The sequence below is a fragment of the Schistocerca piceifrons genome, chromosome 6 (genome assembly GCF_021461385.2).
Source record: "Schistocerca piceifrons isolate TAMUIC-IGC-003096 chromosome 6, iqSchPice1.1, whole genome shotgun sequence".
Lineage (NCBI taxonomy): Eukaryota > Metazoa > Arthropoda > Insecta > Orthoptera > Acrididae > Schistocerca > Schistocerca piceifrons.
Genome location: NC_060143.1, coordinates 421,741,986 through 421,767,393, shown reverse-complemented (window position 1 = coordinate 421,767,393; position 25,408 = coordinate 421,741,986). Strand labels below are relative to the sequence as shown.

General features: G+C 38.0%; 1 protein-coding gene across 2 annotated transcripts in view; it reads right to left on the bottom strand.

The window, feature by feature from the left end:
* LOC124802507 (formin-2-like) overlaps positions 1-25,408 on the bottom strand; it is a 277,071-nt gene that overhangs the window by 42,623 nt on the left and 209,040 nt on the right. For both annotated transcript variants that reach the window (XM_047263338.1, XM_047263337.1), the window contains 6 exons: positions 17,552-17,760; positions 4,667-5,690; positions 4,370-4,390; positions 3,259-3,343; positions 2,814-3,040; positions 2,669-2,730 (listed from right to left, as the gene is read on the bottom strand). In XM_047263338.1, coding sequence (XP_047119294.1) covers positions 2,669-2,730; positions 2,814-3,040; positions 3,259-3,343; positions 4,370-4,390; positions 4,667-5,690; positions 17,552-17,760 — 1,628 coding nt within the window. The remainder of the gene's footprint in view (positions 1-2,668; positions 2,731-2,813; positions 3,041-3,258; positions 3,344-4,369; positions 4,391-4,666; positions 5,691-17,551; positions 17,761-25,408) is intronic.

Sequence of the window (25,408 nt, the reverse complement as noted above, 5' to 3'; positions counted from 1 at the left end):
TTATCAGATCAAAGAAAAATAAGCAATCAATTCAAACCAGACGAAGCACATGAAAAAGGAAGGGTACCCGTATAAATATGGCCAGAGCGCCTGACGCATAGCAATGGCTACCTGGTAAAGCTTAACTGCTAAGCTTACGACTCTAACCAAACTACTGTAGCTGTATCGTTATTCATTGGACCTAAATTGTGTCTCATATTACAATGGGCCAAATTTGTTTCGATTGGAGATGCAACCTAAAACTTTTCTCTCCCCTTGAATTTCGAGTCTCAAATTTCAGGTGCGGCTTAGATTCGGGAAACTTTTTTCCCTTGATTTTGAGTCTCATTTTTCAGTTGCGGCTTAGATTCAAGTAAATACGGTATTTATCCTACAACATTCCCCTGGACTATGCCTGAAATTACCACTACGTCTGAAGCCTCCTCCTCATTAAGAATGGCATACTGCGTTGTACTTGCAAGAACTCTTCAATACAGTGTGATATGTCTCTTATTCCATGCACCTTTATCCTGTTCATTAAGTAACAGTGTGTATCCATGTCAAATGCTTTCCTGAAGTCAAGGACACAATCTGAAGAACATGTTCCACAGTTACAATCTGTGAAACTTTTCTTTATTTTTCATATGAAGGAGAGAGTTAACTTAATAGCCAAAGTGTTATGGAATTGGAGATACTGTAGATAAATGCAAACTGAGATCATATGAAGGAAAGAATTAACACCCCTAATTTCATCATACAGTATTTGTTTGTTCATTTTGTTGTTGCTGCTGCTGTTACTTTTGTTTGTGTTGAGTGCCTAACACTGTGATCATCAGCACACACAGTATTAATTACAATTTGTGATTGGTAAGGAATGTCTATTTCTCATACTTTGCAGTTAAGAACATAAAAAACCAAATCTTTCTTTCATGTTTTATTCTTACCCAGTCAATTGTCACTAGAAAACATCTGAAATACTGAATTGTGTGTATAGAAATAAATTTGCTACAACCACCATCCACTAAAGAGTGACTGCTGCTGCAGCATGTGAAGAGGGAGTGAAGGGCTCATATGACTTGCAATGCTCTTTGCATTAGGTTAGTGCACAGGCTGGTAGCATTTTTGTTTTGCACAAATTTCATCATACAGTATCTGCTTGTTCATTTCGTTGTTGCTGCTGCTGTTACTTTTGTTTGTGTGAGTGCCTAACACTGTGATCATCAGCACACACAGTATTAATTACAATTTGTGATTGGTAAGGAATGTCTATTTCTCATACTTTGTAGTTAAGAACATAAAAAAAATCTTTCTTTCATGTTTTATTCTTACCCAGTCAAGTGTCACTAGAAAACATCTGAAATACTGAATTGTGTGTATAGAAATAACATTTGCTACAACCACCATCCACTAAAGAGTGACTGCTGCTGCAGCATGTGAAGAGGGAGTGAAGGGCTCATATGACTTGCAATGCTCTTTGCATTAGGTTAGTGCACAAGCTGGTAGCATTTTTGTTTTGCACAATGGTATTCAGTTTGCTATGAGTCTATTTATCAATTGTCATTTTTCATTTGTAGTTCACCATTGCTATTTAAGTTTACATGTTGTCATTCTGTCATTTGGAGACAGTGAGAGGAGCTGTGGATGATATAAAATGGAGTGCCACATGGAGAAATCTGAAAATTACCAAAATTCTTCTGTTTGAGTTCAATAGAGGGGTGACAGCGGCAGGTGCAGCCAGAAACATTTGTGCCATGTATGGGGATAATTCCACTTGACAGGGCATGGCAAGAAAATGGTTCTCTCATTTTTAGGAGGATTGTTTTGACATTAACGACTCTCCTGTTCAGAAAGACCTTTGGGGTTTGATGAGGATCTTTCAAACACATTAATCCACAACAATCCACATCAGTACATTCAAGAACTGGTAAATGTGATGAACTGTGATCCTTCCACTATCATGTGACATTTGCAGGCAATGGGGAAGGTTCAAAAATTGGGTGTGTGGTTACCACAAAATCAAAAAACTCAGTGGGTGGCCACATGTGCATCTCTGCTTGCACATCATCAATTTGCACATGAACAACACTGACCATTCTATGCTGCATCATTACTCCTGACAAGGAATTGTGTCCCATACAAAGACCTGCACGCATCCACAAACAATAATGTTGTGCATCAGGTGGAACAGTGATGGTATGGTGTACTGTGAATTGCTTCCCCAAGTTATAACCATCACAGCAACAAAGACGTGTTGCAGATACAATCCAAGAACAACAACCAGGAAGATCACATGATTTCTACAGTCGCAAAATTGCATAATTACTGTTGTTAATCGTAAGGGGGACTATACTACTGATGACTAAAGTCTCTGTTATGTGTATATGTTTTATTACTAAACTTATGAAGAAACACTATGAACCTATGCACCTACATAATGGTACAATGTGGAAAATGCTTCAAACTATTCTGAATCATGCGTTTACAGCCAAACCATGTTCCGCACGCATGTTCCACACCCAGGAGGATCCCCTCTTTTGTGGGTCTATGGAATGAACAATTAATCTAATCTAATCTAATCCAGTTTCCCAACTATTAGGGACTGTCAGGGATTCACTGCTCAAACAAACTCATTATTACTGTCTAATCTTCCATTTTATCAATTGTAATGAAAAAATATTTCCACACTTACAGAATCATATATCTGTTGTAGAGCTTCCAGATTCACAACTGTTGTATCAAAATTGTATATTGCTGAAAAAAAAGACTACACTTAGAAACTGGAATTTGCATGTTGTATTACAAACTTTACACTAATCATCTTTGAATATAATTACCATTTTCTATTTCTGAGAAGTCAACATGTAGGCTAGATGAAAGAATACCAACATTCTGAGAACGTTTGCTGTCAAGAATTTTTACTGCCTGTTGCTTTGTAGGTTTTTCTTCTTTCTTCTTTGCTGGTTTCCGTTCAATCACTTGTCGAGAGAACAGATTTGCAAATTCACTAATATCTTCAATTTTGGCTTCTTCCAAATCTTCCCAAAGAGCAGACTGCTGCTTACTATATGAAAAATCAATGTTTATAGACTAAAACAGCCACAGTAAGCTTCATGAATGTATATTCAAATGAATAAAATGCAGTAATGTTTTCAACCACCACTATTGATGAGTAAAGTTAAATATTAAAGAGTAATTGTAAGCTTTCCCATTGAAAGCAAACAACATGGTGGGATATTCCTTACATGTTTGGCATTAGACGAGAGAAATACGTAAACTTACACACTTTCTGCTGATGGCACAACAATTCGAGTCCAGTAAAGAGGTTTCATAGGTACTGTAGGGTTCACAGGCTTTTTCCTCAACACTGTAAATGCAAAATCATGAAACTGTATAAAAGAGCCAACCATCACTGTATGAATTATCGTTACATGAAAAACCTTCTGATCAAGAGAATGTTAATTAAATGGTTACAATTCATAGATTATCTACTTATTTATTATATCCATACTTTTCCACTTATTTTTGTGTTGTCATGTAATCACTAAATAAATTATCAACTTTTACTTCTGAATTGTAAACTTCATGTCCCAAAATGCTCTGTAACTTTAGATTACTATTTCCAAAAAGATAAATCAGCATCTATGATGTAAATTAATTTCATTTTGGGAAGTACTTGCACTATATACATGATACTTTACTTACGTTTGCAAGCTGGAGGGGGGGAAAAAAAAGATACAAGAAAACTAATGTAACATGCATCTCAGAACACCATGCAAAGAACCTTCATTATAAAATAAATTCTTCTTTCTTCTGTCAAATCAAAGTACTAGATTTCACACAAGTAATTCAGAGTGTAGAGAAACATAATAGAAACAGGAAAGTAAGATTTAAGTTTCTGTCTCACTATATTCATACACAGCCTCGTCTTTTCCAGGTGTTGTTGAGGGGCAACCAATCAAATTCAGATTATGACATGAAAAGAATAGTAATAACACAGTGAGATGCCATTGAGTATCCAAGGCAGTTAAGTCATTTATATACAGAGCTAAGGTGGCATATTAAGCTCTACTGGACCCAAAGTAATGAATTCAGCAACAAATTAAAATACTATCTGGAAAAACTAATGCAGTTTGGAAACATAGTTAATGATATGACAATCAGAATCTTTTTGGTACACTATAGAATGAAAACTAAGTGTTATTTGGTTTACAAATTTCTACAATTTAGCAAACAAGCTTCAAGCAGTTATGTTTCTCTGCAGCTCTGGCTGCTTTGCCTTATGTAAAGCCTACCACCCTTGACAGCACAAAAAAGAAAAATCAGATACGGAAAAGTAACAAAGAAAAACAAAACTGAAGCATGCATCAAGCATTGATGTTAGTTTTCTTACCTGTAACAGGTCCAGGAGCCACTACCAGGTTCAGGTTTATAGGTGAGGACAATGCGAGAAATAAGGTGTCAGTTAATCAACACAAAAATAAGTACAATAAAAAAGTGAAAGAAAATAAAAATATGCATCTAGCTCTAATGCTTAAATCATTTGCATCTGAGGAATTAGGAACAATGTAAGTGGAATAATGGAAATATTATTTGCAGATTCATTTTAATCCAAGCCAAAGACAAAAGTGTCTTGCAAGTGTAGTTAGTGCTACAATATTAAAGATAAGCAGAATTCATAAATACTCACTGGCTTTTCCGGCAGTCCATCCGCCCACAGGTGGCACTGGCAGTGGCATTGGGCCACCTGGTACTGGAGGTGGAGGTGGAGGACCACCACCTGGTGCCGGAGGAGGAGGAGGGATTCCCATGCCTGGGGGTGGAGGGGGTGGCGGTGGCCCTCCCATTCCAGGCGGTGGAGGGGGCGGTGGTGGAGGGCCTCCCATTCCAGGGAATGGAGGGGGCGGTGGCGGAGGGCCTCCCATTCCAGGGAGTGGAGGGGGCGGAGGTGGAGGGCCTCCCATTCCAGGGGGTGGAGGAGGTGGTGGCGGTGGGCCTCCCATTCCAGAGGGTGGAGGGGCCACTGGTGGTGATACTCCCATTCCAAGGGGTGGTGGCGGTGGTAGTGGAGGACCTCCCACTTCAGGAGGTGGAGGTGACAGAACATCTCCCATTACAGGGGGCGGAGGTGGCGGCGGCGGTGGCGGTGGTGGTGCTGGACCTCCCATTCCAGTGGGTGGAAATGACTGCATCAGTGGTGGAGCTGGAGGAGATGGATGGCTGGCAGAAGAAGGAGATACAAGTCGATCAGAAGAAACTTGAGCTGTCACAGGTACAGAATTCTGCACCGATTCAGGTACTTTATCCGGAACACAACTTTCAGCAGAAGTCTCAGTTCCTGTAACTGCAGGAGAAAAGTCTGATGCCTGTTGCAGAATGCCACCTACTCTTGATGTTTCATTATTTTCGTGCTGAACTTTCTCACTTGACATTGTCATACTATTGTTTTCAAGAGGCAGTGTAGTTGAAACACACTGCTCCTTCACTGGTATTAAGTCTTTAGTGTCTGTTGCTTTTTCACACAAGACAATCACTTTCTTTGTGTGGATTTCAGGTTTCTTTGGTTCCTCTTCAACAACTGCAGGGACAGCTCTCATGACAACCATGTCCTCAGGTTTAGTTTTCATTTTGTTCTGTTTCTTCTCAGAAGAAAATCTGAAAGAGCCATCTCTTGTTGGAGAGTCAAAATCGGCCTTTGTTTTTGCTGTCAGCGACTGAAATGATAAAAGGAAACATTGGGTAATACAACTGAATAAAAATGAGTTCTTGAGAACATTTCATGCAACTATAACTCAGTACGATAACGTACAAGTAAGATTACAGCAACCGGTAGTACCTCCACTAATAAAAGAGATTTTAACACACAGACGCACACACACACACACACACACACACACACACACACACACACACACACACACACAGAGAGAGAGAGAGAGAGAGAGAGAGAGAGAGACTGTGTTATTTGACTAAGACCACAAAACACAGTTATTAAAATTACATACTGCAATGTTTGGCTTAAAATTACAGCAATTATTAGAGGGATAGTTAATTATTTAGTGAAAAATTGACTGAAGACTTCAAGAAATATTTGGTGAGTAATACAACCTGAGACAGAACACACAACACAAATGGAATTATAAACAAAATGTTATAGTCCCAAGTATTGAACAGTTTACTGTTGATAAAACAGCAAACTTCTTTCTTTATTCATGTATACCTTGCCTCTTCAAAGGCCCCCGTGTTCTCTTTTTCAATGGACCAAGAGATTTACATAACATGGTGATTAATAATTGATGCAACCAGTCAAGCATAAGGATTAAAAACACAGACCTAGCCCTCTTTCTGAAAGAGTCATTAATTAAATATTGGAAAATTAACAGTGAATGGTTAAAGGTAAACAAACAATAACTAAATTATGATAATATTCAACATACACAGTTCAATTTTTTCATTGAGTTCCAGAACCTATAGCAAGCATCTGTTCGAATAATGAGGAATTACAAAAAACAAAATTTCCAAAATACCGTATTAACCCTACAAAATGAAGCTGTACAAAAATTTCTGTATTATGTCATTAATAATAGCATTTCTCATAAAATGGCAAAACAATGTGATTATATTATTATTCTGTATAGTTGAACACTAAGAGTGAAAATGCAACATAAAACTTCATCTATGCCATACACAGAGAAGGTAAGGATGATATGTTTTTATGAAGGCATAGATCTGTACATCATTTAAATGTTTTTTATTTTTTTATTATTTTTGTACATTTAGCATTATTAATAGAGACAATAAATCCCTGATCAAAAAGAAATTAGAAGTAGAAGTTCACAACTAAGTATGCATATTTACTTTTATAGATAAAATACTGAAGCTTGCCAGTGACACAAATATTTATATTCTTTTATCATCATCATTATTAATAACTTCTTGCTACAGACTCAATCCCAGAAAGTGGGGATGTAGAGCTAATTGTGAGGCATGTGTTATATTCCAGTCTTAAAATGTCTTTATTTTTTTAAGGTAATTTACACTTCAAAGGACAGGTACACCTGTCAAAGTGTGTTAATATTGTTTCAGTGATGATAGAAAACTTGCTGCCAAATACAGTAAGCTATTGCTACTGTAATTTTTTGTTGTTGTTATCTTCTGTGAGGGACCTCTACGTTAAGACTCTTCCTCTCTGCATAAGTAATGCAATGTATATCCATTTTAACATGCTTACTGTATTCATCCCTTGGCATCAACTCTAACCCCCCCCCCCCCCTCTCTCTCTCTCTCTCTCTCTCTCTCTCTCTCTCTCTCTCACACACACACACACACACACACAAACCACACACACACACACACACACACACACACACACACACACACACAAACTTCCTTCCATTACCAAACTGGTGAGCCGGGCGCAGTGGCTGAGCGGTTCTAGGCGCTTCAGTCAGGAACAGCGCAACCGCTACGGTCGCAGGTTCGAATCCTGCCTCGGGCATGGATGTGTGTGATGTCCTTAGGTTAGTTAGGTTTAAGTAGTTCTAAGTTCTAGGGAACTGATGACCTCAGATGTTAAGTCCCATAGTGCTCAGAGCCATTTGAACCAAACTGGTGATTCCTTGAATTAATTCAGTATCTCTTCATTAATTGTTGAGTCTACTCATCTAATTATCTGTCACCACATTTCAACAGCTTCAATGCTCTTTTTGTCTGTAATGTTTATCATCCACATTCCCCTTACATGTAACACAAGCTCCAGATAAACACAATTAAAAAAGAATTCCTAACATTTAAATTTACGTGTGATGTTAAAATATTACTTTTTCCCAAGGAGACTTTCCTTACTACTGCTAGCCTGTGTTTTATGTCCTCTTTACTTCTTTCATTGTCACTTATTTTGCACCTAAAATAACATACCTGGCACTTCCAGTGTCTTGTTTCCTTATCTAATTTCCTCAGTATCAGTTAATTTCATTTGACTTCTCTCTCTTACTTTTTATTTACTTTTGTTTATTTTTATCTTATAAGAGTCTTTCCAGACACTGTCCATTCCTTCAAATGATCCTATAAAATCACATACCATCTTGCACAGCATAACGTCATAGGCAAAGCTTACAGTTTTCATTTCTACTCCAACATTTAATTACAGTTAGTGTTGCCTCTTGTATTCCTAAATTTCTTGAGAACTCAAACTGATCTTACCCCATATCTGATTCAATCAGTCATTCTGCTCTTCTGTAGTCCTGGTTTTTTACTGCTGTTGAGTAATGTCCAGCGATTGAGAATTTGATGAGGAATTTGTTTTTAAATTTTACAACCATGACTTATCAAATTGTTGGTTTCGTAATACATTTGTTCATCCCTGACTGCTTTGATATTGTGATTATTACATTCTTCTTGAGGTATAAAGGTATTTCACCATCCTCATGTATTGTACACACAGTTTTGTCTTGTTCATTTCTCAGAAGAACTTGACTCAGAACCATGGAGGCCACAATCACTTCTAGGGACAATGGTGTTGACTGTAAACTTCCATGAAATTTCATGATCAAGACTGATCTCAGATCTTTCTGATAGTCACTGGAACAATTTTCAGCTATCATTTCCTTAAATGAGATATTACACACCATATATCTGAACTGCCTATCATTACAGACCCCTACCCTTTTGCATTTGTTTCTCCTGACAGGGGACATAGCAGATTTCAGTAAGTATTGGTGTAATCTGACCCTCAGAAATGGTATGAGCGAGGTAGACAATTCACTAGCAATTTGGATATTTCAGTGGTTCCCAACCTGGAGGTAATTACTCCCAAATTTTCTGAGTTTTCTGGGAGGTAAAAACAAGTAAAAAAAGTAAGTTATTTTATTTTTGAAAGATCATTACCACCATCACTGTTTTGCAAGAGTGTAATACTGATTACATAAGTTACCAATAAAAACTTTTTTTTTTTTTTTCAAATAAAGTAGAGTTTCAATATTTTGATTCTCGGGATTACAAATGTGCTATAAATGTGAGCCTCAAAAAAAAAAAAAAAATATTTTTTAAAGAATACTACTTTACGACATATGGAACCTGGATCCATTTCCTCCACCCACTTATGGAACAACATCTGTCCGACAACACTACACATATGCTTCTCCTGGTTTTTAATTGTTTACAAAATCACACCGTTTGTCGCAAGCAATGGTTTAGGTTTGTCATTATAAGTAAAGTACAGTGTTACATTCATTTCCTTTGTTAAGTGTTTTGTGTGTAAACCTAGAAATGACTGCTACAACAAAGAAATGCAAATGCGTGCCTTTGAATGGTAAGTCAGAACACTGAAACGACTTGACAAGCAAGAAGGGACTCTGAATGTTAAGTTAGAACACTGAAATGACTTGGCAATATAGCTAATTAAATTGGAACAATTTTCTTCAAAAAATGTTCTGAAGAATCTCTCAACCAAAAAAATTTAAAGAAGCCTGAGTTTGAAAAAAAGAAAAAAAATCAAAGAAAAAAAAATCAAATAGGGTGTTGTTTGTGTGGTTTATTCTTATAAACATTGTTTTCTTCTTTTCCCACATAAATTTCGGTAATCCGATTTCAGTAGTTCAAGGTGGCCCCAGTCCCATTCACCTCAAATTATCAAGACTGTACAGTCCTAGCAGTAGCCCATGACAATGTGGTGGAGGCTACAACCTGTCAGCTTGTGAATCTAGTGCTTGAACAACATCTTCCACACATACACCACCCACTACACACATACTTTGTACCATGCATCTATGAGACAGGAACATCACATATGCTTAAATATCTCACAAAAATGCCTTCTTGTTGTTAGTATAAGTGGCAGTCAAGTGAAAACAAGACAAATGGCACAAAAGTAAGTAAAATGTTTATCATCTCAAACACAATCCCTCTGAGACAAGGTGGTCAATGTCTTCATGGTAAAATGTTTGTGGTTTCCCACAGAACCACAGTTGTACAAAGGCATGCACCTTTTTGCTTGAAGCAAATCAACAGCCATGCATGGCTTTCTCCAGGGCTTCAAAAATATGGAAATCACTTGGAGAGAGATTGGGACTATAAGAAGAGTGCACAAGGACTTCCCAGTGAAACTTCTGCAACCTAGCCAAAACAACATTGGCAACATGTAGCCAGCATTATTCTGCAACAGAATTATGCTGTACATCAACATTCCTGGGTGTTTGGAGTTGATAGGAAGCTTCAATTTTTGCAAAGTGCCCACATACCACTGCGCATTAATTTTTGTGGTGTCTTGTTACAGAAAATCAGAGAGCAGCGTTGACCCTTTCAATCAAAGAAAAAGACTTCCCCGGAGCTGGTGTGCCTGTTGTTTTGACTATGCTGCTGAGATTTCACAAGGAAACTCTCACATGTTCTCTGTACAGTCTGATCTTTCCCCCCTTGATTTCCATAGTTTTGGTGCCCCGAAGAAAGACATTTGTGGTCACTGATTTGCTTCGCACAAAGAATGCATGCCTGGGTACAGTCATGGTTCCGAAGGAAACTGCAAACACTTTTTCATGAAGGCAGTGACCATCCTGTCATATAGTGGGATAAATGTCCTGTTCAAGCAAAGAAAGTTGACACTTGGCTCAATGGCTGTTGGGAGTGACTATAAAGGCATTTCCCATTCACAGTTGCTCCCTTCAGCCTCTGCACTGAGTGTCCACTTAGTTTGAATGATTGGTATTAACAGTGGAATAAGTGTGTTAGGGTGATTACTTTTGAAATCATAAATAGTTTACATATTTTTTTCCATCTGTAATTTTTCATCTGACTGCCCCACATAGCTCCAACAATAGACCACAAATTACTTTCTTCTTCTTCTTTCGATTTCGGCCATCTTTGGACCACGTTCAACAATTCACTTGCCCGGCTTTTTGATCTTTTTTTCTCTCTTCCCAATATTTCCTCATCATTTTCGAGTGGTTCCTCCTCCGCTCTTCCGACCATTTCCTGTTATTATTCTTTAGTTTCGTTTCTTCTGGAAAACACTTAATTTCGTTCACTATTTGTCTAAACTTTTCCCTGTCCCTGATTGACTCACGGGTGACATTAAAATAGGCCAAATCCTTTTTCACCATCTGTATCCATTTATTGTTGGTTTTTTCGTTCCTGTTACTATGTTCAAACACTTTTCTTGTTAGTCTGTTTCCATCCATCCTCGACAGGTGACCATAAAACGTTAGTCTGCGTTTACGCATTGCCTCACTCACTTTCTCAATAGTTTTGTATATTTCCTTATTACTCTTTAGCTTGTACTCTTCTCCAATCTTTCTCGGTCCTAATATTTTTCTCAAAATTTTCCTTTCTTTCTTTTCCATGTTTTCTATTTCCCCCTTTTTGTTAAGAGTTAGGCACTCTGATGCATACAGGCATTCTGGTCTAATGACAGTTTTATAATGTCTTAATTTAGCTTGAATCGAAATGTTTTTTTTGTTATATATGTCATTGGTTTTTTGAAAAGCAAATTCCATTTTCCTTGCTCTCGCCTGGTTTGCACTCTTGTCTAAACCATTCACTTGAATTATTTCACCTAAATACTTAAATTTTTCTACTCTCTTAATATTGCCGTATTTAGTAATAAGATTTTTCTTGTTATTTCTATGATTAGACATATACACGGTTTTTTCAAATGAAATCTGCAGTCCAGCTCTGGCCGAAACTTCTTGTAGTTTCTCCAGGTAGTTCTGAGCTATTTCTTCGTTTTCTGTAATTATTGCCAGATCGTCTGCAAAAGCTAAACAGTCCACTTCTATTTTTTCTTTTTTGTTCCAATTCTGATGTCATTCTTGGTGCCTTTGAGTTCTTCTTTCCATATTCTCAATATCTTTTCCAGTACGCAGTTGAAGAGGATTGGGGATAAACCATCACCTTGTCTAACACCTGTTTTAATTTCGAACTTCCTTGAAATTTCACCCATAAATTTAACTTTGGCCTTACTGTTTGTTAGCGTCTGTTTGATAATTTGAATTGTTTTCGTATCGACCCCAAATTCTTCCAATACTTTCCGTAATGTTTCTCTATCTACCGAGTCGTATGCTTTTTTGAAATCTACAAATACTATTGCAAATCTCTGGCCTCTTGAGATTCTGTAACGAATTAGTGTTTTCAGGTTAAATATTTGTTCAACACAGGATCTACCTTGTCTAAAACCTGCTTGATATTCACCTATTTTTTTATCCAGAACTGGCTCCACGATTTGAAGTAATTTCCTTGACAAAATTTTGTATCCTACTGGTAGTAGCGAGATCCCTCTATAATTATTAACATTCATCTTATCCCCCTTTTTGTGTAGTGGGTGTATCAGGGCACACTGCCAGTCTTCAGGAATTCTTTCTTCGTCCCAGATCTTCTTAAACATATGTTCCAAAACTTGTGGGAGGTTGGTATCCATTATTTTTAGGATTTCTGGTACTGTGGAGTCTTCACCTGGGGCTTTATTGTTTTTTAGACTGTGTATTATGTGTTTTATTTCTTCAGCGTCTGGAGGTTTTGACTCGGTATTAGTATTTCGGTGGTTTTCAAAACTCATTTTATCTTTGGGTGGTTCACAATTTAGTAGATTCTCGAAATATTTTGCTAATATTTCACAATTAGTCTTGTTTGTCAAACCTAGCTTGTTCTCTTCATCTTTAAAACATAAATTTGGGGATTGGTATTTGGTTAGCTGTTTTCTAAAAGTTTTGTAGAAATCTCTAGAATTATTTCTTTTAAAGTCTTCCTCAATCTGTTCTAGGTTATCCTGAAATTGTCTTCTTTTTTTATTACGGAAAAGCTTAGCTGTTTCTCTTCTCTGGATTTTAAAATTGTCAAGATCTTGAGGATCTTTTGTGGAGTTCCATTTCTGCCACAATTTCTGTCTCTTCTCCAGGTTCTCATCACATTCATTGTCCCACCATGGATGTCTTCTTACTCTTTTCACGAGACAATTTTCTTTTGCTATTTCAACTATTTCGTTTTTGATCTCTTCCCATCCCGCTTCCTTATTTATTGTGGATATGCCATCGCTATCTTTGTGCAATGCTCTTTGAAACCGTTGTTTAATTTCTTCATTTTTTAACGTTTCTGTGTTATATTTTGGAATTTTGTAAAAGGTTTTCTTCTCTTTTCGAAATGGGAGTGGTCTGAATTTAATCGTAGTCAAATAGTGGTCTGAATCAACATCAAGGCTTTTCAGCACTTTAGTGTTTTGAATTTCTTCTTGACAATGAAGTGAGATAGCCACATGGTCAATTTGGAATTCTCCGAGAAGTGGATTTGGTGATCTCCATGTTTTAGTTTTTCGGCTCAGCTTTTTGAAATGTGTTGTCATTATTTTCAAGTTGAAATGCCTACATACCTCTATAAGCCTTTCTCCATTTTTTGAAGTTCTTTTGTGACCTGGGAAGAGGCCTACTGTTCCATGGTATTTTTCCCCCTTCCTATTTGTGCGTTAAAATCGCCTACTAACATTTTTATGTTCTTCTTTGAGCATCTATCCAGTTCCATTTCAAGTATCTCCCAAAATTCTTCAACTTTCTCCGGGTTATTTTTGTTGTCCTGGTTTATGGGTGCATGGCAGTTGATTATAGAGTATCCTTTGTTTTTACATTTAATCTCAAGAATGGATAGTCTCTCAGAACTCGAGTAGAAGTTAGTAACTGAATCTAAAATTGAGTGATGTACCAGAAATGCTGTTCCCAGGTATGGCATTTGTTTCATTAAGATTTTACCTGGTTTTCCTTTAAATAAACGATAGTTTTCAAAATCTAAAGCAGTTTCATCTAAAAACCTTGTTTCTTGTAATGCACATATTAAAATTTCTTTCTGGTTCAGCTTTTCAATCAATAATTTATTATTCATTTCACAACAATGAATTAAGTAACTGACAGCACAATACAATTTCAACTATGTAACAGCTACTACCTTACTGTAGAGTGGTGGTTCCCAACCTGGGGGTGATTACCACCTTGGGGATGAAGTATAATTCTGAGAGGCAGAAACAAATGTAATTGTATTTCAGCCACAAAACTAAATTACTTTTAAACAAGCATTACTATTATCAACATTTTGTGACTGTAATACTGACTACATATATTACCAAGAATTACATTTTCTTTTCAAATACTAGCATTAATGTGCGGCACAGTATGGTGGAGATTACAGCTAGTGAAACGATTGTATGAACAACATCCCACTCTTGTATTCCAACAACTACACACATTCATAGTATGTGTACCCTGCATCTACAACAGTAAAATTGAGACACATCCATCACATATGTTTCAATATGTCATGAAAATGCCTTCTCTGAGCTGTACATAGTTCCAGCAATAGACCAGAAATTGCTTCATTCTTCAGTTGGAAACAATAACTGAACTGACCAATACCACAGTGCAACAGTAACTTTTTAACGGATACTACTCTACTGTAGGTCTGCTCAGTATTATTATTATTATTATTATTGTTATTATTATTTGTCGTTGTGGCAGTGATCAGACACAAAGCATTGTCAGCCTGCAGTCTTCCAGTTTGTGCCAGTTCAGAGATAAGGAGTCTAGCATTCAAGTGATTTATAAACAGTAGGCATAAGTACAGCACACAGATTTTAACTTGGCTACTTGTGAATGGAAGTGCAGGGTGAGGGGGAAGAAAGTGTTTCTAGGGAGAGGAGTGGTGCACAGAAAGCATATTTTGTCACAGGTGTCTACCCTCAACATGGACAGTTAGCTTTCCTTTCTGAGAAGGAGTTGTAGGTAGCAATAGCAATGCTCTGAGGACTGCATCATCATTTTATATAGAAAAGAAGGTTTCTAAAATAACCCGTACCAATTATCTCATTGAATCATTACTTTTTGGTTTAATGGAACACCCACAATAACTAAATGTCATTTATTTTCTGTCATTTTAAAAATGGAAGTAGTCAAAGAAAATTATTTTCATTCTATAGTTTAGTTAAACACTAATTTTAATTATGGTGGGGAGGGGGGCACTAATTAATATCTGATTGTGCTCAGGGGGCAATGGTCTCAGAAAGGTTGGGAAACACTGCGTTATTTCTACAGGGGTCACCAAATTCTGTCACCCTCACCACAGAGAGAGTAATTATAAGCTTACCATATGTCAAGAATTAGCCCATACAGTCCTAGTTTTTTAGTGCTTCTGGGTAATATACAGGTTGGAAAAATGTCTGGGTCATTTTCAACACCTGCTATAGTTGGGTTACTACCATATTCACCCACCTAAGTGCTAGCCAAGCCCACAGTGCTTAACTCTGGTGATCTGAAAGGAACCAGTGTTACCACTGCATCGAGGCCATTGGCACACATATGTAACCATGGCAAGAAATTATCACAAGCCAACTGGGTGATATCTGTCACAATTGTCAAAATTCAAAAAAACAAATCACCAAGCAAAGCCAAAATTGAGTTCTAGCTAAAATCAAATGACAGTGAGAAAAAAAAAAATTCAAAGGCTGTCAAAATATGGAACCCTGGAACTCATGATTTCCAAGAAGGAATGTTAAGACATGTGTTTCAGGATGGGATTGTGGAGGGATGGGGGCAGGGAATGGGGAAATGGGCAGGTTAAGTCCAGCACTTCTGTAATGAACCCTTTTGCCAAAACAGCAGGGTTCACTATGCACACCGGGCAGCTGACAGCTAACTTTCGAACACTCTTATGTCATGTACTAACTCTAACTTCCCTGAACTTTGTGTAGTAACTTACAAACTCAGTCAAGGTAAAACTGTTTTCAAATACTTTGAATTTCTTATTTTAGCGAATGTACTCTATGCTTTGGAGAGGAAAAACATTGAAGTCTATGCAGACCATACCATTCCTTACTAACCCTTTAATGGTAGATGTTGTAAATTTGCACCATACCAATGTTGTGCTAATGATTGGAAGGTAAACTGTTTTTGAGCGCCAGTGCCTGTAGGTGCTGATTCCGCATGAAGCTACCAAAGCTTCTGACAAGTGCTACATTTTGCTGAGTGTTTTAGTTACTTCTAAAGCGCCATGAATTTTTGGTTTTATCTTTCATATAGAAATTTATTCAGGTATTAAGGGGTTACAAAAGTACTCATTTCCAAGAACAACAATATGAGAACGTACTAATATCAGGTACATGCAACATAAAGTACAGAGTCCAGTTCTCCATTAAATCAAACAGAAATCCTCTTTATTGATGTACCAGCTCTTTATGTAACCACTTTGCCGCTGGTTTTTTGCACACTTTCTCATGGACACATGGTGAATGCTGAGGTAAAGAATTTTTCTGGTGAATGCTTCCGGTGAAAATTCTGTAACATCTTTTCACAGTAGACCTAAAAATACAGACGTATTTCTTTTCCAGCTTTCTTACATAAACTTCAAATTAAAGGCAAATAAATTGGTCTGCTTTTGTTTTCTTTGAAACTTCTGCACTATTGTGGCAAAATTACATACCACCTATACATATACATCACACCAGATGCTTGCAAAATGAATATAAATCTATTCATTTAGTTTCGCAGTATTTAAATAGAGCAGTTTTTATGGCAACCTATGTTGCATATAAAAAGTAAGCAGCAACAGAAAAAAAGGTGTGTGTGTGTGTGTGTGTGTGTGTGTGTGTGTGTGTGTGTGTGTGTGTGTGTGTGTGAGAGAGAGAGAGAGAGAGAGAGAGAGAGAGAGAGAGAGAGAGAGAGAGGTGGGGGGGGGGGGGGGGGGGTTTATATATCTTTTCAATGATGAGGTATTTAGAAGGAAGCTCATAATGTTGAAGGATGAGGAAGGAAATCAGCAGAGTCTTTTTTTCAAGGAACCATCCAAGCATTCAGCTTACACAATTTAGGAAAACCATGGAAAATAGAAATCTGGATGGCTGGGTGTGGATTTGATCTACCAGCCTACCATATGTGTGACTCCAGTGTCTTTGAAAAAGTCTTCCTTCCTTATTAATTGGCAAACTGTGAAATGCTTCCTGTGTATAGTGAATCTGAAGTTGATAGAAAAGTGAACTGATAAATTCTTTCACAAGGACTGTATTATTTTATATGTAGCAGCTTTCCTGCAACTGTAACCCTTTAATAATTTATACATGAATAATAATGTGGCCACGTCTGCTTAATGTTCCATTATGGTGATGTGATGCAAGTGATCAAAGTTTGTTAGTAACAACTTCACATCATCATGCACCTCCCTTACTACATTTACTGTTGCAAAGAGCAATTCAGAGGGTTTCAGCTCTGTTTCATGCGTTCTCAATTTATTTATCAGCTAGTCTACAAGGCAACTACAGCTACTATGAACATGACAAAATTTCTCTTAGTTTAATAACATTATCTTAAATATGGATATCAAAGTATAATAAATACTGGGCAGTACATATATTCTTCCAAAACCTTTTTACACTAAACATGAATTTTGATTTTAGCACAAAATTTAAAGGAAAAATTCCACAGAATGAAACATTGACAGTAACACTTGGTAACAGTAACAATTCGCAACATGTCAGAATACTTATTGTTTGTTATATAGAAGGCAAATAAACTTATCTGCTACATTATGGTAATCTTGACACTTTCAAGCTACCCACCTCTATATCAGCTATGGTCTTATTTGCTTCCATTTGTTGCCTCAAAGAGTCAACAAGTTCTTCTAGCTCAGCTATCCTCTGTTCTGACTCGTAGACCTTCTGTTCATGCTCTCCCCGCAGGTTGAATAAAGCTACTTCCTGATTTCGTATTAGCCTGTTTAGAGTTTCACGGTGTTCTCGTTTCAGGCCCATAACCACTTGCTGGAATTCTGTGACAGAGAAGGTGAATATTAAATTATAGCACTTTTTAAACATAACTGCTTCCTGGAATTACATATAATGGAAAAATAGTAGCACTAGCACGTGTTAGTTTTCATGCCAGCACTTTAAAAAGCTAAAAATAGGTATGTACATTGCAAAAGTTTCAGTGCTTTGAATTTAGTGCTTAATTTAGCCATAAAATTGTTAATACATACTGAAACTTATTACGCACGGCAATGATGAGTAGAACTCAAATCATTCATTGAGTTTCAGGGTGGTCATGTTGTGGATCTGTAAGAGGCTGGATGGCTCTCCCAAAGAATCATCAACCACATTCAAGGGATGAAGGGCACAAAGCTGTGTTTAGTAATGAGAACTACAAATAAATTTACGTGGACTGCAGTAAAGTCCAAAAACTGAACATAAAACCATTAAGAAAGTGAAAAACAAAAACAAACAAAGCACTAGAAACAGTGCGCCAGTTGCATCGAATAAGTTTTCAGCACTAGACTCAGCCAGCGACACAACGAATAGTGTAAGCATAAGTAAATATAACGAATCCTCCGATAAACGCTGAAACAAAAATTGTAATGCCTGGAAGCACAAAAAGTTATTACTGTATGCAGACAGCCACGGAAAAAGCCTTTCAGCTCCCGTTCATGAAGCTTCACACAATGAATATTCTGTATTCACAAAAGTTAAACGCAGAGCTACATTAAGTGCTGTAGTCAAGAATTTATCAGAAACAAACAATCTAAAAAAAGACGACCACATTGTAGTCATTGGCGGCACCAACGATGTTTTCAAAAACGAGGGCAAGTCAGCACTTGTAGCTTACAGGAAGTTATTGCCGAAACTGTACAACACAAATGTTACCCTAATAAGCCTTCCAGTGCGACAAGATCTCCCACAGTGGTCATGTGTTAATACAGAAACTGAGCGCTATAATTTAGAGCTGCAGAAACTATGTAAAAAAACTAAATCATGTTGCACTTGCTAGACATAAGTAAACTGAAACATGAAGAACATGCCAGGCACAGACTTCACTTAAACAGAAATGGAAAGCTCAAGTTAGTGAACAAGATAACAAAACCTTGTAAAGAGCTGCATAAAACCACGGACCTGATCATCTTAGATTTTAATCAACAAGTATTTTTATGCTCAGTTTCAAGCAACATGATTTTACTGAACTAAACCCCTTGGATTGGAAGGAACCCTGTTCACATGCCAAAGAAACTGGCTTGGAAGTGAGTAAATCGTCGTTACAGTGCAGTGTTACAGACTTGTGTAATAATTTGACTCATTCAGAATACCATGTCACAAAGTGTAAAATATCAGTGCCCTTTAGTATAATGCATCTAAATGTGCAGTTTGCTGCAAGTAGTTGTGGATGAGAATTCATCACACCTGTTAGTAATTACGGTACACTGACTAAAAGACAATTTAGATGGTTATGTGGTTGCAGATAGTTACTGCAGGCAACAACACGAAGGGGGTGGGGTGGCAATATTTGTAAATTAATATCTTCCATTTAAGAAAATCTCATTTGTTGAACAATACTGCAAAGAAGGAACAATTGAAATGGCTGGTGTTGTGGTCCACATAAACACTCATTCAAGCAGGTTAGCAAAACGAAGTTATTAGTATGTACCGCCCACAAAATACAGATGTGTTGTACTATATTGATAGACTTAATAGGGCAACTACACAAACAGGCCCCACTGACCTTAGCATAGTTGGCGACTTAAATATTGATGCAAACTCCTGTAGTATAACCTATTTGAAAATAACAGATACACTAAACTCAAATAATCTTACAAGTACAGTGAACTCTGACACTAGAGTAACAGAGTCAAGCTCCAGTAACACAGATTATGTAATAGTCAACAAAAATGTAAAAGACAATGTTAACTTTCAAAGTGTTGATTTTCAGTACTCAGATCACTATTGTCAGGTGCTAGAATATTTAAGGTTTGCTGTACCAACAGCAACTAAGATAATTGAGAAGAAGTGGATTTTGAATAGTACCAACATCAGCACCTTCAAAACTAAGTTAGCAGAGGAGAAATAGGACACTATTAACCAAACTAAAGGGTTAGAAAACAAATGAGAAAAAATTTATAGGACAGTGCTGAAGCATTTCAACTGCTGCTGCCCTGTCAAAGAAATAACCAGTGTATGAACCAACTCTCATCTTTAAAGTAATACTAGGCTGAAACTTACACCTAGGCTAATTAAGTTAAGGCAGAAAATATATGATCTTGACTGTTTATATAAGGAAACAAAGCTCCATACATCTTATCAACTGTAGCATTAATGAAAACATATACCCAAATGCCTTAAAAATAAGGGTAATTCAGCCAATCCATAAGAAGGGAAGTAAAGAAGAAGTTTCAAATTCTAGACTGATATCACTAATCCCTACAATCAGTAAAAAATTTGAAACAGTTATCCTATCACAGGTCACAACATTTTGCTCAAGACACAAAATGCTTACCGAATCACAACATGGGTTTAAGAAAGACCTAAGCACGGCCACTGCTGTTACAAGTTTCTTCCATGAAGCATATAGGAATATAGAATGGGGTATGCACATAGCTGGAATAGAATATTCCTCGACCTGAGCAAAGCTTTTGACTCAGTAAACCATGAGCTTCTCTTAAAAAAAAAATCAGTGATGCATCAACGAAACTTCTATCCACCTATCTGGTGAATTGGAAACAGTGTACCAAATTTACACATCAAATTGACAATACGATCTTAACCTTTAAATCCACAAGTGAAACCATGACACAGGGACACAGGGAGACCCTCAAGGCTCAATTCTTGGACCTTTCCTCTTTTTAGCATATATTAATGATGTTGGATACCCCTTTAACTTGCGCATTGTAAATTATGCTGATGACACCTCAGTTTTATTTCATGGTAAAGATTGTGAGGAACTAAAATTTTCAGCAAGTAATGAAATACTAGAATTAAGTTCATATTTTCAAGCACAAGGATTAAAGGTCAATGTAAATAAATCCCAGATGCTAATATTTACAACTGGCAGCTCACACCACTCGTGCGTAAATGAGGTATGTGGCATAGTGGGATAAACAGCAAACGAGTGTAAATTTTTAGGAGTCCATCTGGACTCAAACCTCCGGTGGATTAGCCACATTAATCCTGTATGTAAAAAATTCAGCAATTTGTTGTATCTCCTTAGTCAACTGTCCAAAATGGAGCCCACCCACATGCTTAAAACTGTGTATTATGGGACAATCTATCCCCATCTTAGCTACTGTATATAAATATGGGGTTGTGCTGCAGACATTCACCTTAACTTAGTACTATTGCTACAAGAAAGAGGGTTAAGGATTATACATGGACTAGGCTACAAAGACTCTTGTCATGATGTTTTCATACAACACAAGTCCTTCACCATATACTCTTGGTATCTTTATAAATTAATTACTTTTTTTGTCTCACAGAAAACTGAAGTAACAAAATGTAGTGATATACATGACAACAACACCAGGTCCAAAGAGAATTACTACCGACAAAGAACAAGACTTCAAATGATGGACCAGAGCCCATAAACTAATGGACTGATATGGTATAATAAACTGCCAGAGTCCATGAAAAACAGAAATAAAAAGCAATTCAAATCAAAACTAAAAGAATTTTTAATTGAAAAGTGTCTCTATTCACTCAACAAATTTTAAATGATTAAGTTTAAGAGATAAAATAATGTATAATAATTGGGTGTATTAATATGTGTAACATGTAATGTATTTTGACAAGCGTCAGTTTATAGTCTAATTACTACCAGTAAGGCTAATATCTAAATGTATTTTACGTTTTTTTAACTGTACTTGACGTTTGTGAAAGCCACCATATTGATGACTCCATGCAAAATAATCTAAATAAATAAATTTAGTTGATTCCAGCTCTGACATAAGTGCAATATCTCCAACCATTCCTGACACAGCACACAGCTCTACCAATGTATAGCTCCATGCAGCAAACAACTCAGCAATCACCAATTATGACTCTGAACCTCACACTTTGGACCTAGGGTGCTAAATGACAGTCACATGGCACTTTCTAATCTTGGATGTCAGTGAACTGGTATTTGGCACCAATTTCCTCTGCCAGTCTTTTCTTCCGCTGGATTTGTCCAACAGCACACTCATTCAATGTGACACTGATCATGAAATTTGCTAGCACCATCAGTCACATCCTCCCTGCATCACAACACATCCTTATTACATCTTCCCCAACACACGATCAGCATCACATCCCAACAGATCATCAGTAATGTCATCTACTCAACTGCTTCAACTCACCCACTAAAACTCAACAAAACCAACTTCTTTACCTTCACACCTAACTGAAATCTGTACATGTCAAACAGGAGAATGAAACAATATGATTGGCAATTCAAAAGATGTCTACAAGAGTTCACTACAGCATGACACCACCTACAAAACCCTCAACTGACTTCAGCCATGAATCTCAACCAACGTCAGCCATGAATGGTGATTCAAACATGACAGTGCAACACACTTCCAACACATGTACACCAGCCCATGAGGAAGTGCACACAGCCCTCACAGGTCAATAAGGTTAATAACACTCCTCTTGCGCAAGTATTCCCTGCCGTCATCCCTTGCAACCATCTACCCACAGATTCTCCATGAGTGTTGTTCACCAAGTGCACCATCACAAATGAAATGGTACAGAAGATCCTCACCATGCCAGGCCACCCAGTTCAACACAGATCACACCATCTCCTGCCAGACAAGCTTCATGCAGCCAAGGCAGCAGTCAATTAACTTTTAAAAGCCAGAATAGTCAAACCTTCAGACAGTTCCTAGCCTTCACCCGTTAAACTAATGCCAAAGAAATATGGTATTTTACATTTATGTGGTGACTACAGAATTCTTAATGCCGATCCCATAATTTACACTTACCCAAAGCCAAATATCAAGGACTTTACCCACTACCTTGCAGGAGCACCTGTCTCAAGCATCCCGGACAGCAAAGACGCTTACCACCAGATACAGATGAGTACAGAACATGTACAAAAAATAGCAATCATCATGCCTTTGGCATATTTGAGTGCTTCTGTATACCTTATGGCCTCAAAAACATAGACCAAACATGGGAATGGTTTTAGATAATGTTCTATTTAAGCTAACCTTCTATATGCTTACCTCAATGACATCCTCATCTTTTTCCCAGGATAATGACACATATAACTCTCATGTTATACAAGCTTTTGATGTACTTACTGCAACCAGTGTTGTAATTAAAGAAGAAAAATGTGAACTCTGACATCCTGAGTCTACGTATGTCAGTCATGTTCTCAACATTACAGGCACCAACCACCACCTCCATAAGACTACAAACAATTACACCAATTTCTAGGGATGATCAGCTTCTACCAGCATCACCTCCCAAAGGCAGCCATTATTCAGACCCACTAAGAGAGGCCCTCAAAGGGAAAAATGATAACATAAATGGAAAGAATATTTTCACCACTAGATTACTCTGTACAATTTAAATCTTACATGCATCACCTGAAAAGCACATACAATGTTGTTGCTGATTACCTCTCATGGATAAATGTCATCTCTGCACAAACTTACTACAATAAATTTGCAGAGGCTCAACAGCAGGACAAACAGCTCCAAGGCTCCCTCAATGATACAACAACTAATCTTAAACTCCAACACTGTGTGATACCAGGCACAAGCACAACAAGATAGATATGGTGTAACGTGTCACAGAACCAAACGCATCCCTTCGTACCTCAACTGTTTCATATGATCGTATTTGACCAGCTGCACAACTTGTCACATTCCAATGTTCAACCCATGATATGCCTCATTACAGATCATTTCATATGGCCGAACATCAACAAAGATTTCAAGAAGGGGACACATGCGTGCATACCTTGTCAAAACAATGAAGTGGGACACCACATACAACCAACCCTCAGACAGTTTAAAATACCAAAAGGGCAGTTCTAACACATGCATCTAGACCTGGTGGGACCTCTCCCTGAATTCGAGGGTTACTGATACATCCTTTCAGTCATTGACCACATCACACAGTGCATAGAAGCCACTCCCCTTGAAGACATGTCAGCATTCCCCTCCAAGTCATGTCAACAGCATCAACAGTCAGAGCCTTCGCTGACACTTGCATTTCCCGGTATGGGTGTCCAGTGTCCAAAACCACCTGCTAAGACCAACAATTTGGATCTGTCTTGTTCAGTGGAGTATGTGCCCTCTGTGGCACTCATCATCATCAAACTACTGCTCATCACCCTCAAAGCAATTCCTTGTGGAATGATGGTATTGTATACTAAAAGCTGCCCTGATGTGCCACAGCATTTGCTGGGCCGAAGTTTCATCATCAGTACAATTCTGGGCATGCACACTGCTCACAAAAATGATCTATAGGCCTCCCTTACTGAAGTGCTGTATGGCAAGCCACTCACCCATTCTGCTGACATCTCACTACAGGTGCTGCCAGGAGAAACCACAGCTCTTCCCACTCTCAACACAGGCTAAAAGAATTCTCTGCACGACTTAATATGCTGCCTCCACAATCTCATGGTGCCCCTGAAGTTTTCATCCATAAGGCACTCGCAGACTACGACCACGCCATGCTTCACAATACAATTTGGCACACCTTGCAGCCTCATATAGGTTCTCTCAAGGTTCTAAAAGGTGGCAAAAATTTTAAGTACTACTGAGTGGAAGAAACAACACATTATGTATCAACCATCTACAACCTAAATGGACACTTCAGGATGACCCGTCCTCCAGCGACAAATCAACCTCCATCACCCAAAATGACAACTCAACCAGACGCAGCTTGGCTGTTAATGATTTCAGCTTGACCCACTAATCATAGTGTCAAACTGCTTGACAAATTCCTGGTCACCAAAGGTCAACATACCAAACACGATGCAGGGAACAGTTTCATAAGCCAGCATTGCACACATTCCTATGAACTGGCCAATGACATGGACTTGGCAGCCATCACACTGAGGCTATCTTCCAGTGGTTTCTTTACAATCACAACTCTCAGAACATCACACCTCTCCACCACTGCAACTGAGGACCGAAACAACTCCTGACAGCACTCCTAGCAACAGACATTCCACAACAGTCCCTCTACTGCTGGACTGTGCACCCAATGACATACCTGGAAGATTTCCACCTAGATGCTTTGCAGTGGGAGCCAGACCACAATACCAGCAACAAATATTGCTTGGATACCATCCTGGGCAATGCCCTCAACACATCAGAGATGTCAGCACCATCATAGGGATGTCGTCTTATTGTACTGTCATCGGTCCACATTCACATCTTCCCCTAGTGGTCCACACCATGGAGGAGGAAGAGGAGGGGGGTGGGTACTCTATGGGGAACCACATTGTGTAACCGCACTGACAGTAGATCTGGCTTCACAATACATTCACACCTTCCCCTAATGGTCCACACCATGGAGGGGGAAGAGGAGGGCGGTGGGTACTCTATGGGGAACCACATTGTGTAACCGCACTGACAGTAGATCTGGCTTCACAATGGACAATCTTTTAAGCTGACTGTGAGTAATTAGTATGCTCTACGATTTTGAATCGTGCAAATGTGC